Below are 18,033 nucleotides of genomic sequence, written 5' to 3' on the forward strand. Positions count from 1 at the left end.
AATCAACTAACAACCGAGTTCCTACTTACTGCTAAGTAAACAGAGGCATGTGGATTAAGAAAATTTGCCTAAGGTTTCGCCCACATTGTACCTGGGTTCCCTCGCTTGTGAGGCGAATGCTCTAACCATTACGTTACAGGTTATTCATAACAGGATAATTCCCTGGTCGAGTGGGCAAAACAGCTTGATTCAATAGCTTTCTATGCCAAGGGATTTTCAGCATAAAGAAGATGGTTCAAAAGATTAAAATAGATTACGGTATTTTAAAAGAAAACCAGATGCCAGTGTAACGACTAAGTATAATGATAACCACATAGCGTAGCATTTCTCCAACTAAGACCATCCTGCCCCTTGGGGCTTCGGCTTGGAAGATTGAGGATGTGTCTACACCTCCCAAGTCTGCCGTTAATCTCTCTGCCTGGCCAGGTGCATCGCTTCACGATCAGATAAACCCAGAGCAATCTCGCTTCGTTCCCTCTGCCTCACAGCATTGCCTGCTCCAGCGCTATCTCTTCCAACGCCCCCGTTCACCGTGGACACAGATGGGCATTTGGGGAAGACTAGCGTGCAGGGCGATGGAGCGCGCGGGGGGGTGGGATTGATTTGGGCAGCTCTTTTCGAAGAGCCGGCACGGACACGATGGTCCGAATGGCCTCCTTCTGCGCTGTATAATTCTACGATCACACCTGGAGTTGCCTATCCCAACCTGCCCCAACTCCTCTCCCATCGTGGAGTCCTGTAGCTCAGTGGTTAGAGCACTCGCTTTGCAAGTGAGAGACCTGAGTTCAATTCCAGTCAGGGCGAAACCTTGGGCAAGTTTCCTTACTCCACACAGAGCCTAATAATAATCCCTCCAAAACCCAAAAAACAATAATAAATTGGTCATTTTCAATCTACGACTGTTTGTGGGACATTGCTGTGCGCAATTGGCTGCCGCGTTCGCCCACAAATATACAGTCAATTCACTTTACAGTGTGTTCTGTGAAGCGCTTTGGGACGTCCTCCCGACGTGAAAAGCGCTATATCAAATGCAAGGATTATTATTATTATTATTATTATTATTATTATTATTATCACACCCCCAGCCATCGCTGCAGAGAGGAGGAGGAGAATGAGACACCAGCTTCCGGCTGTCAACGCGGCAGCTCCGCCCACTCCGCCGTAGTGACCACCGTCCCCCCCCCAGATCACATGACAATGGCGGCGCCTCAGGTGGCTTCCGATTGGGTGCCAGTCACTGAGTTCCCCCGGTCAACCTCGCACCCTTTCCCGGTTGACCCGATCATGTGACGATGACGCCGGCGTCCTGTTAGCCGCGGGCCGGCGTCTGAGAGGGGCCGTGACGTTGCGGGCGGCGCGTGGTGGGACGGTTGGTATTTGAATCGTTGGGAGGCTCGAGAGCGCAGAGATACGACAGGAGAGAGACAGAGAGAGATAGAAGAGGAGGACGCGGCTCACACTCAAGTCACTCACCCTCTCAGCGAGCGGTCGGCCATGGTGGTGGCCGCTGCTCTTCATCCGCTCTGGAGGAGCGCTGTGACGGTGGGGAGCTCCTGGCTGCTGCTGCTGCGGTCCCATGTGGTGTGTCAGTCCGGGGTCGCCAGGTGAGCTGTGGCGGGCGGTGTGGGTAAGGGTGAGGGTGTGGGTGTGGGGAGAGAGCTCGGGGTCTGTCACTGCAGCAATCGAAAAGTTTCTTTAAAAAAGTTTAAAAGTGCACTTTGGTCTCTTGATGGTTTACATTTCCTCCTCCTCCTCCTGCTGCTGGTATAATAATAATAATAATAATAATAATAATAGTAATGATCCCTTCAGAATAAATCGGTCACTTCAATCCACGACTGTTTGTGGGACATTGCTGCGCACCGTTGGCTGCTGTGTTTCACCCACAAATATACAGTCAATTCACTTTACAGTGTGTTCCGTGAAGCGCTTTGGGACGTCCGCCCGATGTGAAAAGCGCTATATCAAATGCAAGGATTATTATTATTATTATCTTGACCGTGTGATGAGGCGCTGTATCAAGTGCAAGCAGTATTACTACTACTAAATACACCCAAATTCAAATCAGATGTCAGCCTGGCTCAGTGATCGCAGTCTCCTCTGAGTCAGGTTGTGTTTTTTTGGTCCGCCGGGTGTCTGACATGTGGAAACCCATCACCAGGCTTAAGTATATCCAAACTAACCTGAGATTTCCATGCATCCCAAATACCCATGGAAATCCCAGAGATAGATTGTTGGAATGGGATGCACACTCTCTCCCTGGAGGGACGCTTCCTGATTACCTAATTCCAGAAAATATTAGGCGCACGTTGGCGAGAGCCAAGGCTTGGGGACCCCAGAGTGTGGGTTGGGGTACGACTGGAGTCTAAGCAGCTGAAATTGCATAGCTTGCCATTGGTATTGCTGTCCGGCAAGTTTTCCCACTGCTTGTCCTGCGAGGACCACCCTACCCGTTGGAGCTTTGGCTTGCAGGGCTAACAGGATTACGCCTCATGTCCGGACTTTGAGCTCACATTCTGGTGCAATGCTGGGGGTACGCTGTATTGTCAGAGGTGCCATCCTTCACTTAAGATGTTGAAGTGGACAATAATGATCCAATTGGCACAGTTTGAAAAGACAGGAGTTTCTCCCATCTCTGTGTCTTGGCCAACAATTCCCCAATATTGATCATTCACTTAATGATTGTTTGTGGGACATTGCTGCATGCAAGTTGACTGCTGCGATCACCTCCCAAATAATAATAATAATAATCCTTGCATTTGATATAATGCTTTTCACGTCGGGAGGACGTCCCAAAGCGCTTCACAGAACACACTGTAAAGTGAATTGACTGTATATTTGTGGGCGAACGCAGCAGCCAATTGCGCACAGCAATGTCCCACAAACAGTCGTAGATTGAAAATGACCAATTTATTATTGTTTTTGGTTTTGGAGGGATTATTATTAGGCTCTGTGTGGAGTAAGGAAACTTGCCCAAGGTTTCGCCCTGTCTGGAATTGAACTCAGGTCTCTCGCTTGCAAAGCGAGTGCTCTAACCACTGAGCTACAGGACTCCAAATATGCTGTCATTGCACTTTACAATAAATCTTGTGAAGTGCTCTGAGATTATTATTATGCCTCAACAATGTTAATAGGCACTATGTCAAGTGCAAGTTTTATTATTAGGTTTATTTCATCAACCAGGTGTCTAATGCGTGCAGAAACCCATTACGAGCTTCATAACCACATATGCATACCATCTCCACATAGATATTTCCCTGTGTCAAGAATCGAACGTGCACTCACTCCCTGGAGGGATGCACAATACTTACTAATTCTGAAGACCATTAGTTTTAGGCTGGAAAAGCTGGAGTTTAATTGGTAAAACTGCATGATTTGGCATTGAAAGTATTGTCTGGTAAGCTTCCCCCTGCTTGTCCAGGTAGGCCCACCCTACCCATTTGGGATTTGGGTTGCAATGTTGACAGGATCTGAGTAGAAAGAATCCCTGCCCAGTGACTGGTCTACCCCTCCAAATCCTACTGATGAGCCAGGCTGGTTGGTGTGTCATCAGTAGTGCCTGAAGTGTTGCGATACCATCTGGGTCAGGAATCAGGCTACTTAGACTACCAAAAAGCATTGACTTGATTCTGACATTTCATTGCTCATTTTGTTTGCTGTCTAATGAGCTGCTGATGCCCACTTGGTGAGGAAAGATGGACCAGGCCATCAACTTATCTGTTGTTTTGGAAACTATTTAGGCACATTCTCTATATTTTTAAGAAAGATCATTCATTTTCAACATTCATATTTTGGAAATCTGTTGAATTTCAGATTTGTTTCTTCTATCATTTCATTCAGATAAACATTTTGAAATTAATTATGCTATCTTTTTCTATTTTGTATGAATTTGTTTGAAAGAAGCTTAGTTTTTCCTGAAATTGACCCCCTTAATATTCTTAATCAATCATTGTTTTGTAAAATTATTAACATGTTTGGTAGAAAATTCAGAGATTGAGTTTATTAGGATCTTAAGAGCTAATTACAGGTAGAAAATTTCATGGGTAAATTCCACAATAGACTAAAGTGTACCTAGTTTATGGAAAGTGGAACATTATCATGTTTAGTGTTGCTAGTTTTCTTCTTCTTTAGTTTTACTGTTATATTATAATCTTGGTAGTTTGTGACATTTTGCATTATTTGGGCTTCAACTTAAGACATAAAGAGGGAAGAAGTTTGAAGAAACATTTTTTATGTTGTGTTTTTACACAAAGAGTTGTTATAAGGGAAAAAAATCCTGTTGAAGCTGAGTTCCTAACAAAATTGAAAAAACAATTGACTGCTAAACTGACTAAATATTTTCTGGCAGATGATGTTTTTGATTAGTTTTACGCACTATTAATACTGTATTTGTGTGATTGTTTGATATCTGCAATGTTCATGCCTATATTGTAAATATTTGCCTTTCTGTTGTAGATCCTCCTGGAAGAATTAGTACCAGTACAATGGGCCTCGGCCTCCTATATTGCTATAAACATTTTACGATTTAATGTTTTTTATATAGAAATTCACTTATGTTGACTGTGCTGCACCAGCAACACACTAGAGTGTCAGCCTAAACAATGAACTCAAGTCTTGGTGGCTTGAACTAACAAACTTCTGATTCAGAAGTGAGAGTGTTACCTATTAACCAACACTTGAAGTGAACGTGAGCATCTTATAATAGTCACTTGAGTATTGAGATAAAGTTTCAGGCCTTGTAATCCTCAAGAATTTGTCAGTTTACAATGCTAAGCAGGGCTACTCTGTTATAAGGTGGTTTGCTAGAGCCTGCTTACAATACAAATGACTGAGGACTCCTGATTATCAACAGGGAGTACAATTCTGGCACAAAGCCATTGGCTTCTACCATAATTCTATCATAATCCTTGCATTTGATATAGCGCCTTATCACATCGTTGAGATGCCTCTAGGGTTTCACAGACTCTATTGTAAAGTGGAGTGAGTGTGTGTATTTTGTGGGTGAAATGTGGCAGCCAGTTGCGCACAGCAGTTTCCCACAAACAATCGTGCATTGAGTGACCACATTTTTTTTCTTTGAAGTGATTATTACCCCCGGAGAGCGATCCACTAATCGACTAATAACCAGGTTCCTATTTACTGTTAGGTAAACAGAGGCATGTGGAGCCCATTCCTGTATTCACAGGAAGTTGATTAATCCATGCTGGTTGTGATGCACAACCTGGAAACAGGACCAGTGTAGTGTTTAAATATGGACCCATAACACCTTGTCATAATATACAGTCACTTTGTACAATCAAAATCCCGTCACCTTGCACATTTTCTCTGCCTTTAAAACCATCCTGAAAGCCTATTTCTGAAGTTTCTTTCAGTTATCATCCTCTTTACCCCTGCACTCTCCGATTTGTTATGCACACTGCCTCTGTACAGAGCATTGAGGCAATATCTTGTGTGTGAAAGGCACTATATATGTGCAAGTTATTATTCATATATCTAAGCACTATGCAAGGGCAAGTTGCTTCCAATATACACAGCCACTGCATTTCAGAAAGTGTGGCTCAGTTGGTAGAATTCTCACCTGAGTCAGAAGTTTGTAGGTTCAAGCCCTACAGTAGGACTTGGAACTTGTATAACAACAACAACTTGGATTTATATAGCGCCCTCCACGCCGGACGGCGTCTCAGAGCATATAGTTTAGGCTGATCCTCAAATGTAGTACTGGGGTGTGCTGCATTTTTGAATAAGACATTAAACCAAAGTCCCATCTTCTCATTCAGATGAATGTTAAAAGTCCCATAGCCTATTTGAAAAGAGAAGGAAGTTTCTCCCAGTATCCTGACCAACAGTCCCCCACAAAATATAGTTATGCCATTATTTGAAATAAAAAATTGTTACATAATATATCAATGTAATATTTAGGTTATGGAACAATTATGCTGTTAGTCTACTATTTATTATAACAAATTCTCAGTAATGTGCTGTACAATAATAATTCTTATATGAACACAGACCAGCATTTCACACCTTAGCTTGTATTTTTTGTTCTTCCTTTCCGCCATTCATTTCTTATCCTTGAATTTTTGTTGCTGATGATTATTGATACAGCCAGCATACAAGTTTAGCATTGGTGCAATGAGTTGAGTTTGTTCTCAAAACTCAAGTCTAGTGTTCTCCATATTCAATTTAAAAATGACGTCTCTCAAAATTTTAATTTTATACAAATGTTAAAATATTTCCTAAATTAGATCTCTCATGCTTTCAAAAAAAAGTGTCACATTAGCTGAAATAATTAGCTGGTGACCATTTCTTATGTTGGATCATTCACTCCAGAATTCAGACATTCCAGATTTATTCAATGGACAGTCCCCATCCCCCCCCACCCCCACAATGCTTACAAAAGCCTCAGGTCGTGAGGCTAAATAACGGTATTGTCTGTGCATAATTGTCCATTATCTTTGAAAGCAAATGACTTGGAAGACCAAAGAAACCAAATATTCGCATAGATATAATTCTCGCCTCTGTAAAGGACAGTGTTTCTGTGCGAAATCCATTGGTTTCCAGGTCCGTTTGCATCATCTATTGGTATGTGTGCATATGTACAGTATTTGTGTAGAAGCTACAGCAAAACTGTATCTACCCTACCATAGGTTCAACAATGCTGTTAAATACCTGATGGGAAAGTTGGTATGTAGTAAATAGCAAAAAGTTAACTTTGAAACTGAAGGTAAGTTGGAAGGCTGAAAGTGGAAGCGTTTGGGCTTTCTACTACTATATCTAACTTGTAGCATATTACTTACTGCATTCTGAATATCTTAAATTTCATATATAATATATAAAAACATAATATGGAGACAATATTATATAAATAACTTCATAATTATTATATGCCTGAGTATTTTGTTGGTAAATGGTTACATGGTATTTTCAGGTAAAAATGTAATATTTAATATTTCAGTTACACATTGCAGGCACTGCTTAAACATGTACTTTGTTTAGAGGTCAGTGGTTCGTAATCTTGTGGTTTGACTGCCACTGACATTTACTACTAGAAAAGAGCTGGTCTCCAGTTGATCAAATGTACAAAAAACATAGAAACATAAAAGTGGTCCTGCAAAGTGTCTGTCTTTCACTTATAACTTTTAAAGCAGAGTTGTTTTATTAAAAGAGCGTATTTTAACTTCACTTGCAGAAATTTCTACCCTCTTGACCATATTTGATATTTTTCCTTTTACTGTTGTGCATTATTCACAAAAATGTGTTGGTATCTAAATGTGGGATTACATCAAAATACAGTCTGATCTTGTCCTTGCTTAACATTCATATATGGACATCCACCAACAATTGCTAGATAGACATAATAGGACAGAGTAGGATATGAAAAATAAAAAAGCTAATTTTCCGCTCTTTAACTTGGAACACTATGAGCTGATTGTAAATCTTCCTCTCTCTGACTCTCCCAACTTAGATCAATTCAGCACAAACTAGGGATCAGGGAACTTCCTAATATGTATTGCTCTGCAGATATTGGATACACATGCTAAACTAATTATCTATTTTTAAGTCAAGAATAGTTTTTGATTTTCAAGGTAATATTTTAGAGAGGCTGTAATGTGCTAAACATATTATTAGTATGTTACTCTTGATGTTTTGTGAGTTTGAATTAAGACAAAACTTTTACTGCATTATGTTATAATGAAAACTACATTGTATCTTTCAAATACAGTACATGTATTCTTTCAGTTTTAATTTAACGTTTATTTTTATTTTCAGCAGGAAAATGTCATCAAGAAGGAAACCAGATCACCTGGAGAGAACAGTCAACAACTTCCGTCAACAGGTCTGTACAACTTGTATTTTGGAATAAGGGGGAGGATTTTTAGAATCCAAGTTGATTGTGTAATATAAATTGTGAAACTTTTCCAGTGTGGAATTCTCTGCTTTTAATGGGGTATTGAAGCGGTATTGTAAAAACAGTTTGCTGGAGAATTCAAACAAACTGGATCATCTGACATCCCAACAGAGCACAGAAGCTCGATCATTGTTTACTGACTCTGCTATTTCATTGATAAACCACCACCTTTTGCCTAGTTCATGTGTTACATATATACCAGTCATGTGATGCTGTTGTGTACAACTACAGTTACATGTGAAAGAAATGCATTTTTTTCAGAAAAAATGTAAAACTTAAAAAACACTTTGACATTTTTTTTGAAAATGTAAAGCTGGAAACATTTCTGGACCGAAAAATATTATGTGTCCTGATACAAGTGTCACCTTTCACATTGGTTAAGTTGGTAGATAAAGATTTTACATTATTTAAAGGGGGGGCTTTCTGAAGCGAAGTTCATAACGTATTAACAATTATTGGACTGTTTATTTTAGATGTGTTAATATACTAGAATTGCCTTTGCTAGTTCACAGACCTTTCGGGAATATATTCATAATGTATTATTAATATTTCATGGAATATCTGCTGTAATTTGTTTTCGCCCTTAAAACAAATAATACTTTTCAAATTAACCAATTGATAATTTGAATTTATCTTCTTAAAGTTAACCAATCTGTGTTACACACACACAGAAGTGTTTGCTTGGGTTGAAACATTCAGTGAAATTTAATGACTGTTTTTAAAAGGAAACAAATAATTCTTGCAGGTAATTGGAAACGTGATGGAATTCTTCAATCACAAATTTATTGTATAGAACTACAAAGATTTCAAGTAAATTGTTCAAAACATTTTTGTACAATCAAAATAAACTGAATTGTGGGATCCCCTTGCTTTAAGTGTAAATTTGTTGCCATGATCATGTCTGAAAGTATTAACTAGAAATTTTAATACAGTGCAAAGGATCAAGATTAGTAATTCTAATTTTAAGGTATACATTTTACAAACTGTATACTTTCCTCTCAGTGATTTATTTCGCGTTTCGCCCACAAATATACGGTCAATTCACTTTACAGTCATTCTGTGAAGCGCTTTGAAACGTCGAGAAAACATGAAAAGCTCTATATCAAATGCAAGAATTATTATTATTTTGTTCACGGTGAAAGATGTTGATGAGAGAAATAGAAGCCTTCTACTTTGGGTGCTCATCGGGTATTGCAACATGTTATTGCAGAATACTTACATTGAAGAATATTCTTTAAAGTTGAATTGTTTTTTAAAGAAAGTGCATGTAATCTTAGTCACTTTAGAACTGCTGGTTTGAGGTATTGTTCAGGCACTGATTTTTGTATGCAACCCCACTTCTCTTGTGCTGCTTCACAGTCTTACTCCAGTAACATCAGGAATGGGGAATTCAACTACAATGCACCATTTCCATGCTTGACTCAGAAATTAATGATGTCTCATGGGAAAATTCTGAATAAAATTTGTGTTTATCTCAGCAGTTCTAAAGTATAAATCACGCCATAAAATGACTGAAAGATGTTGAGAAGTGTACAGATGTTGAGAAGTGTACCCCTCCAGTCCGGTTTCCGCCCTGCCCACAGTAGAGACTGCGCTTGTGAAAGTCACAAACTACATCCTCTCTATCTGTGACCAGGGCTCCCTCTGCCTCCTTGTCCTCCTGGACCTCTCTGTCGCGTTCGACACAGTTGATCACGCCATCCTCCTCCACTGCCTTTCCTCCGTCATCCACCTCAGTGGGACCGCACTCGCCTGGTTCGAATCCTACCTCACAAACCGCCAGCAGTACATCTGCAGAAACAGCTTCTCCTCCGGTTCTCACCGGTTACCTGTGGGGTACCCCAAGGATCCATCCTTGGCCCCCTCTTTCTGATCTATATGCTCCCTCTTGGGGATGTCATCCGCAGACGTGGGGTACAGACGGCACTGGCTGCCTATCCCAGAGAGGATCGATTTCAAGATCCTCACCCTTGTATTCGAGTCCCTGCACTCCTCTGCACCCCCCTCCCTCTCTGATCTCCTCTCCTCAAAACGGTACCCGTTGCCTTAGTTCCTCCGGGTCTGGCCTCCTCCTCTTCCCCCGAGTCCTCCGCTCTACCCTCGGCGGCCGTGCCTTCAGCCACTATGCCCCGAGGCTCTGGAACTGCCTTCCTCACTCCCTTCGTCTCGCTCCCTCCCTTCCCATTTTCAGGTCTCTGCTGAAGACCTTTTTTTTGGACCACGCCTTTGGTCACCTTCCTCCCCCTCCCCCTGGCTCGATCCTGGGATCTGTTACTGTGAAGCGCTCTGAGACGCCGTCCGGTGGAGGACGCTCTATAAATCCAAGTTGTTGTTGTTAAGGTTATTTCTTAAAATTATAAAACAATTAAATATAACATACTTTTCTCTCTTTTCAACCTCAGCAGAGGACAAAGTTAAACATGTTTGATTTTTTTTTTTACTTACCATTATAATGATTTAGCTAAGGTAAGTTGATAGTTTTGTGCTTTTCACATAACTGTGTTCAGACCTACAAAGTTCCTATCAAGTAGGATCTTTTCAGGTGGCAGAGAAATACTATGTAGATCCCGTCAGATTGGGCTGGATAGGAATGAATCTCTTATATAATGTTATAACTCACTCTGCTCCTGTTTTCCTTGCCAACATACCTTTACAGTTTATTCTCGCATTCTCTTCCCAATCTATGTGCATTTCCCTAAAATAGTCACAGAATTATCATGGGGAAAAAAGGGGGATGGGTGTCTTTTGTATTAGCTTCTAATTCAAAGTTTTGTTTTGCTATCAGCATTTACCCAGCTGCTTCATGTGTTCATTGTAAGGAAATGCCTGACAAAGTTTTGACTATTGGCAAAACTGCTGACTGGTGAAGTCAAGCAGTGTATGGGAAAAGCTATAGGAGCTCCATTGTGTAGGATTGCAAATTGGTTAAAAACTCGGGTTTTGGCTCAAAAGAGAGAGGTGAAGTTTTCATTGTCTATTTTATTATAAGAGAGAGATATGTAAAAGGGTCAATCAATCAATGAAAGCATAGTTTGGCAAGCTTTCCTGATGCTTCTCAAAATAGAATCACTCTATCCATTAGGACTTTTGCTTACAGGGTTAACAGGAGCTGAGTGGGCAGAATTTCTGCTGATGAGCCAGACTGGTCGGTCATTGCCCTAGAATATGACGGACTTGCCTGGCTGAGGAAGTGGACTACTGAGACTGCCACATAGGATAGAGTGAGTTCCGATATTCCTTCACCAAGTGTCACCTTGGAATCAATTCAGCTTCAGGGAGATCCTGCTTAGCTTTCACCCTCTCTCCCCACCCTCTACACCACCACCACCGATAGAGGGTAGCCACGAGTTGGTCAATTGACAACCAACAGGTTTGAGCCCTCTCTAGGTGAAAGGCAGGTGCCAGGAACTCCTTGGAATTCCAGCTCTCTTTATATATATCTCTTTTATATATCTATTTATTGCTCAACTATTTTTCTTGGGGGTGAGGTGAACGGGGTTTGCTTGTATCTAAGATGGTTTCATGGTGATGTGCTTTGGCAATGGAATTGAATAAACCCTCTTTGGTGGTCTTGGTTGGCCAATTCCTTAAACTAGGTGGATCTGCAGAACTCCCAAAACATTGTTGAATGTTTCACGGCAGGACAGACAGGCATACTTGGAGCAGGGATTCTTCCCACTTCAGCTCCCATTAACCTTATAAGCCAGAGTCTGATGGGTAGTCCTAGCTGGACAAGAAGCAGAAAACTTGACAGCTCTCAAAAGCAAACTATGCAGTTTTAGCTGATTAAACTACAGCACACACTCTGCAGGTCTCCAAGCCTTGGCCTTTGCCAGCCTGCACCTCATATTATCAAGAATAAGAAAAGTAGGATGTGCCCATCCAAGGAGAGAATGGGCGATTCATTCCATACACAGAAAAATATTTATGCATCGGTGACTTACGTATTCAAAACTGGTTTGGATACTCCTAGTGATGGATTTCTTCGTGTCAGCCAGCTTGCCTGAGAAAAGTATACTGCTCAGACATTTATTCAGTTCCCTTTTGAATGACTATTGATCCAACTTTAATAGCCACTTACTGAATTAAATTCCTAAATAAGTGAAGAAAGTCTTCCTCCTAATTTTTCTGTTAACTATTTTACATGAATGTTAACATTCTTAAAGAATTTCCTTTTTCATATAATCATCATCATAATACTATTCTTTGCCTTTGGTATATATTCTTTCATGTCAGGAGGATGTCCCAAAGTGCCTAATAGAATTTACTGTGAAGTGGAGTGAATGTGTATTTGTGGGTGAACATATAAATATATACTGTATGTACTGATGAAATTGAGAGCTGGAGAGGGGGGGAAGAGAAACACTGACCATACTGAGAGCAATAGAATGTCCCAACTGCATTGTGGAAGGGATTCATAATAAAACGTGCAATCACAGCTGAATTCTATTTATCTGGAATTGTTTTATTTGGTGAATATTTATTGTTTACAGTATACCTTTGGTATTGAGGTTAAATAATAATAATAATCCTTGAATGTCATATAGCGCCTTATCACGTCATTGAGACGTCTCAAAGCGTTTCACAGGGTATATTGTAAAATGAATTGACTGTATATTTTGTGGGTGAAACTCGGCAGCCAATTGCACACAGCAGTATTCCACAAGATTTGTTGAAGAACATAGAGGGAGACAGATCTCAACTCTGTTCCTTTCTCGCTTTCTCTTCACGTGTCTTTTACTGCGAGCATTTAGCATGTCCCACACTAAACTCCATACCCATATCATACCAGTCCTTGCCAGGTTCCACTGCCTATCACAGAACGGATCAATTTTCAAGATTCTCTCACTTGTCTACTAATCCCTTCACACTCTGCGCCTCCCTACTTTTCTGGCCTGTTTCGCCCCACTCCACTACCTGTTGCCTCTGCTTGGCTGGTTCTGGCCTCCTGCTTGCCCCTCGTCCCCTCCACTCCACTGTAGGCGGTAAAAGGAATACTTTTTAAAAAGTGACAATAGCAATTATTGACTTCGCCAATTATGCTGTGACATGCAGCAAGCTCACTTTTTTCAAACTTTTGAAATACGTTTAGTACATCAAATCCATGGACAGTGAGATTCCTATATACTTTAGTGAGAGGATGGGTTAAAACAATTTGCATAGTTCACGTAAGCTGATGTTCTAGTTTGCTTCTTTTTCTAACCATTGCAATAAAATTAAATTGGATGAAACAATTTTAAGGATATTTTTAAAATTGAAAAAGAATCTTTTGAGTTGGATTGTTTTTCTGGCAGATTTTGAATAAGTAATATAGAATGATCAACTGATCAGTACCTTAAGCTTTTATATTTTTTTAAAACGGTCCTATTAACTAGCATATTTTTGTTTAAAATAAGATAATTCTGTGATATGCAAACTCGATTTAAACTAGGAACAAATGGAAAAGTTTCCAGGTAGGTACAAGAACAGATAAAATCTGTTATTGGGCACTTAGAGAAATTGCTTTTGGTTTTCAATGTACTATCTTTTCTTTTGGAAAGGTTATTGCTCCAGCAAAAGTTTGCGGAATGATGAACGAGTCTGAAACAGTTAAGAGGCTACGCCTTACTGTTCTGAACAAAGATTTTACTTTCAAAGCAGGACAATGGTAAGTGATTTGTTTCTACATTAGAAGAGTAGTAAAATAATTGTTTGCACTGTACAATTTAATTTGTATCCCCAATAACATGAATTCACTAAAACGTTTAAAGTCCATTTAGTCTTGCTCATAATTGTCAAACACATTGGATGTTAGAACTGCTGGAGTGATCACAAAATGTTACATGTTGCTAAAATATGTAGTATTCAGTGCATAAGGAACTTCCACGTGGGTTGTCAAGATCATTACAACAACTTGCATTTATGTTGCGTCCTTCACACAGCATCTTGTTGTACTGTACAGTGGCAGGGGTGGATACTGGGGAAGGAAGGATGTGAGCATAACAATTTAGTCTACTAAATTTGTTTTAATTCTTTAAAATGCTGTATTTTTTTTTAAAAAGGGTGGACTTTTTTGTCCCAGGTGTGTCGAAAGTCGGTGGTTTTTCTATTTGTTCAAGCCCCGGGCTGTTGGAAAGGGAAGGTGTACTGGAACTGGCAGTAAAAATTACCAAGCATCCTCCTGCACAATGGGTTCACTCTCAGGTAACTAAAGTTCCTTAATTTCTCAAAAACTTTAAAAAATATATCAAGTTCCAGGGGCTAGCCTGGCTCAGGTAGTAGCACTCGCCTCAGTCAGAAAGTTGAGGACGCAAGCCCTATGTCAGGATTTTGACCTCGCACTCCAGGCTTGCATTCTGAAAAAGTGCTTGGGAAGCTCTGCATTGTTGGGGATATCTTCCTTTACATGAGTTGTTAAACTGAGGTCTTATCTGCCTGTCAGCTGGATGTTCTCTCCTGCATGTCTGAACTTCTCAACATCCCCAGGCTCTCCCTCAGACTCACTGAACCCCTGCGCAACTTAGGCATTAGGTTCGATCCCCAGCTTTCCTTTATACTCCACATCCGTTCCCTGACCAGAATCTCTTTGTTCCATCTCTTATCACATTGCCCGCCTCGTCCGTACCTCACAACGCAGCCGAAACCCTCGTCCACGCCTTTGACACTTCCCGGCTGGACTATTCCAATACCCTCCTCATTGGTCTCGCCAGCTCCACCATACACAAAATTAATTTGACTCAAAACTCCGCTGCTTGGATATAATAATAATCCTTGCATTTGATGGAGCACCTTATCATGTCTTTGAGGCATCTCAAAGCTCTTCACAGAATATACTGTAAAGTGAATTAACTGTATATTTTGTGGGTGAAATTGGCAGACAATTGTGCCAACTTGGGTTGGTATTTTCCAGATTAAAAAAAAGATTACCATTCATTTCATGGTAGTTTGTGGGGCAGTGCTGTGCGCAAATTGGCTGCAACAAAATGCACAGCACTACATTAAAGGTGCAATATAAAATGTAAGTATTATTATATAAGGCCACTTATTGAAGTCCAATTGCCACGATACATAGAAATATATATATATATACTATATTTTTAGATGGATTAATTTTTCCCTCTATACAACAAGAAGATTAATTTATATACCTCCTTTCGTGTCGGGAGGACTTCCCAAGGCGCTGGACAGTGTACAGCATTTCAGACCCGAGCTGGGGTCGAGGGAGAAGGGAGGGGAGGGGAATGGGGGTGGGCCATGGCATGGTCGAAGAGGAGGGTTTTAAGGCAGGACTTGAAGGAGGCTAAGGAGGGGGCGAGGCGGAGTGACTGGGGGATGGAATTCCAGAGGTTGGGGGCAGAGTGACTGAAGGCTCTCCCACCAATGGTGGGGCGAGTGGGTTGGAGGACGTGGAGCAGGCCAGAGCCGGCTGAGCGGAGGGAGCGGGCGGGCTGGTAGGGGGTTAGGAGGTCACAGATAATAAATGATAATAGTAATCCTTGCATTTGACATAGCGCTTTTCACGTCTTCTCGACATCTCAAAGCGCTTCACAGAATAGACTGTAAAGTGAATTGACTGTATATTTGTGGGCGAAAATATAGGGTGGGTCGAGACCATTGAGGGCTTTGTAGGTGAGGACCAGGATTTTGAACTAGATCGTCTGAAGAATAGGGAGCCAATGGAGTCAGGCGAGAGTGGGGGAGATGTGATCATGGAGTTTGGTGCGGGAGAGGACACGGGCTGCAGGTTCTGGATTATCTGCAGCCAGTGGAGGAAGGAGTTGGGAAGGCCGACAAGCAGCGCGTTTGCATAGTCGAGTGAATCTGCATTTACAGAATACTGTCAGAAATTGGAGTCAAAGAGATGCTTTTTCTCAATCCAATTGAGTTTTGAAGGAGTTTTTCTTGCCCAATTCATTACAAATATTTAGGATTGGCCCTATGAGTAACTTTATTATAGGAATTTTCAAGATTGTGTGAGATGGTTCTTAAAGTAATTTATCAAAAAAATAATTATTTTTCCATTCATCGTTAAGTAGGATATTTGATTGTAAATGTTACAGAGCCAAATTATTCCATATCATTCATTGAATTAACCAAATTTTCTATTGTATCATTCTACAAACCAATATGTGAGAACCCCTAATTTACCAGTACAGCAATAGAAATATTTGTTCTCTTCACAGCATTGTTACAAAACCTATTTATCCATCTAAGATAACCACGACAAGTTAACAATTAATCAATATGATTGAAAACATGTATTCTCTGTTGTAAGGTTTTTTGCAAAGAAACATATTAAAGGGTCCCTGCCCCATTAAGAAGCCTTATGATTAGCCATATTACTTGTATCTGAAGAATGAGGAAGGCCCTAGAAGACATTTATAAAATTTGGCCTCGAATATAGATAATATGCACTGAACAACCACTAGCTGGTGCTACAACCCTACCTTAAATTACATTTAATTGTAGGACCCAGCTGGCTTTGTGCAGAACTCCATAATGCTGAACTTTTTTTTAGATACAAGCATCCTGTTTTATTTCAGGAATATATTAGTTTGAATTAGAAAGGGTATATCTTTGAAAATAAATTATGCATTTTTTTAATTAATGCACCTGAATAGATGGTCCCTATATTTGTTATTCCAACAATAGATCACTGATCCCTCCCCCTCCATGAGTAATCACAAGAGACTACAGAGAGCCCTTGCTTACATACTTTGCAAGTATAGGAGTTAAAAACTTTCCAAATTAAAAACAGTTTCAAACAATTAAAAACTTTTCCAATCAAACAGGATTCCTTAATTAAGGAATCTGGATATATGTTGCATAAACTCACAGGAATTCTCTTCAGCTCAATCTCCCATTGAAATGAATCGTACAGCACAAAAAGAGGCCGTTCTGTCCATCGAGTTTGTGCCGGCTCTTTGATTAGAGCAATTAATGTCAATCCCACTCCCCAGCCTTTTCCCCATAATCCTGCAAACCCGTCCTCCTCAAATACCCGTCCACCACGTTTTTAAAAGTAGTTATCGAATCGGCCTCGGCCACCCTTTCAGGCAATGCGTTCCAGATTTGAACAACTCGCTGCATGAAAAAATTTCTTCTCACCTCCCCTCTGCTTCTTTTAGAGAATCTATGACCTCGAGTCACCGACACACACACCAGTGGAAACAGTTTTCCCTTTCTAACCTATCAAATCCCCTCATGATTTTGAAGACCTCTATTAGGGACCATCTATTGGGGACCATCTATCATATAGGGACCATCTATTGAAGAATCCAGTTCTTTTTTGATTCTTTATTTGAGGAACTAATAGGAAATTGTTGTGTGTTAAAGCCCATTAAATTTTTTCTTGGTGCTGATTTCTGAATTTGGCTTTATTATAAATTTAGCAATTGTTTGTGTATTCAGTGTAAATGTTTCATGTACTGTCATATCAAAGTAGATGCCAAAAATATAAAAATATTTGTGGTGCAGAATGCATCATGAAGAATACTTGGTTATTAAGTTTGTCCCAGGTTTTTTTAAATGAATCACGTTTTTCATAAAAATTGCATAGGCAAGATGGATCTCTCCAAAATACTGTGATGGAGTATTAGAATGCAGATAAGTATCTGCCAGGTAGATGCTGATTCCTAACACTTCCCCATAGGTTGGTAAGGTAACAGAAAATAAGTTTGTTCTGATCTGCACTTGTGTAAGCCCACATCTTGAATACAGTATAGCATTGGCAGATACTTTGAAGCACAAGGGGTCTTGGCTCGAGATGCTGTATGGTATCAAGAGACCTATTGGGAGTAAAGTAAAATATTTTATGAGAATCTTATCCTTTTCTTTCCAAAGAACTACTGGAGATCATTAATTATCCAATTATTACTACTCTTTAAATTGTACAACAATGCAAAAGAAAAAACAAAGCAAATTATTTTATTACAAGAGTAGGCAGTTCAATCAATTCAATTGTTCTACACTACCGTCTTTTTCTGTGCTGTAAATTTCTATAGTTCTATGGTGCTAACAGGTTTAGTGTATTTTAAAACCAATATTTCTTTGTCCTTTCATTTTAAAGAAACAGCCCCTGAATTTATAATGTTCTCTGAGATTACTTATTACAGAAATACTTCAATGACAAGGAAAACTAAAGT

General features: G+C 40.1%; 1 protein-coding gene across 2 annotated transcripts in view; it reads left to right on the forward strand.

The window, feature by feature from the left end:
* Positions 1 to 1,314: 1,314 nt before the first annotated feature.
* Positions 1,315 to 18,033, forward strand: part of oxnad1 (oxidoreductase NAD-binding domain containing 1) — a 30,576-nt gene continuing 13,857 nt past the window's right edge. Inside the window, exons 1-4 of one of the 2 annotated variants that reach the window (XM_007897600.2) lie at positions 1,315 to 1,604; positions 7,771 to 7,837; positions 13,450 to 13,556; positions 13,951 to 14,092. In XM_007897600.2, coding sequence (XP_007895791.2) covers positions 1,495 to 1,604; positions 7,771 to 7,837; positions 13,450 to 13,556; positions 13,951 to 14,092 — 426 coding nt within the window. In that variant the 5' untranslated portion in view covers positions 1,315 to 1,494. The remainder of the gene's footprint in view (positions 1,605 to 7,770; positions 7,838 to 13,449; positions 13,557 to 13,950; positions 14,093 to 18,033) is intronic. The other variant, XM_007897601.2, reaches the window with a different exon arrangement.

This window comes from Callorhinchus milii, unplaced genomic scaffold (genome assembly GCF_018977255.1).
Source record: "Callorhinchus milii isolate IMCB2004 unplaced genomic scaffold, IMCB_Cmil_1.0 Scaffold2, whole genome shotgun sequence".
NCBI lineage: Eukaryota > Metazoa > Chordata > Chondrichthyes > Chimaeriformes > Callorhinchidae > Callorhinchus > Callorhinchus milii.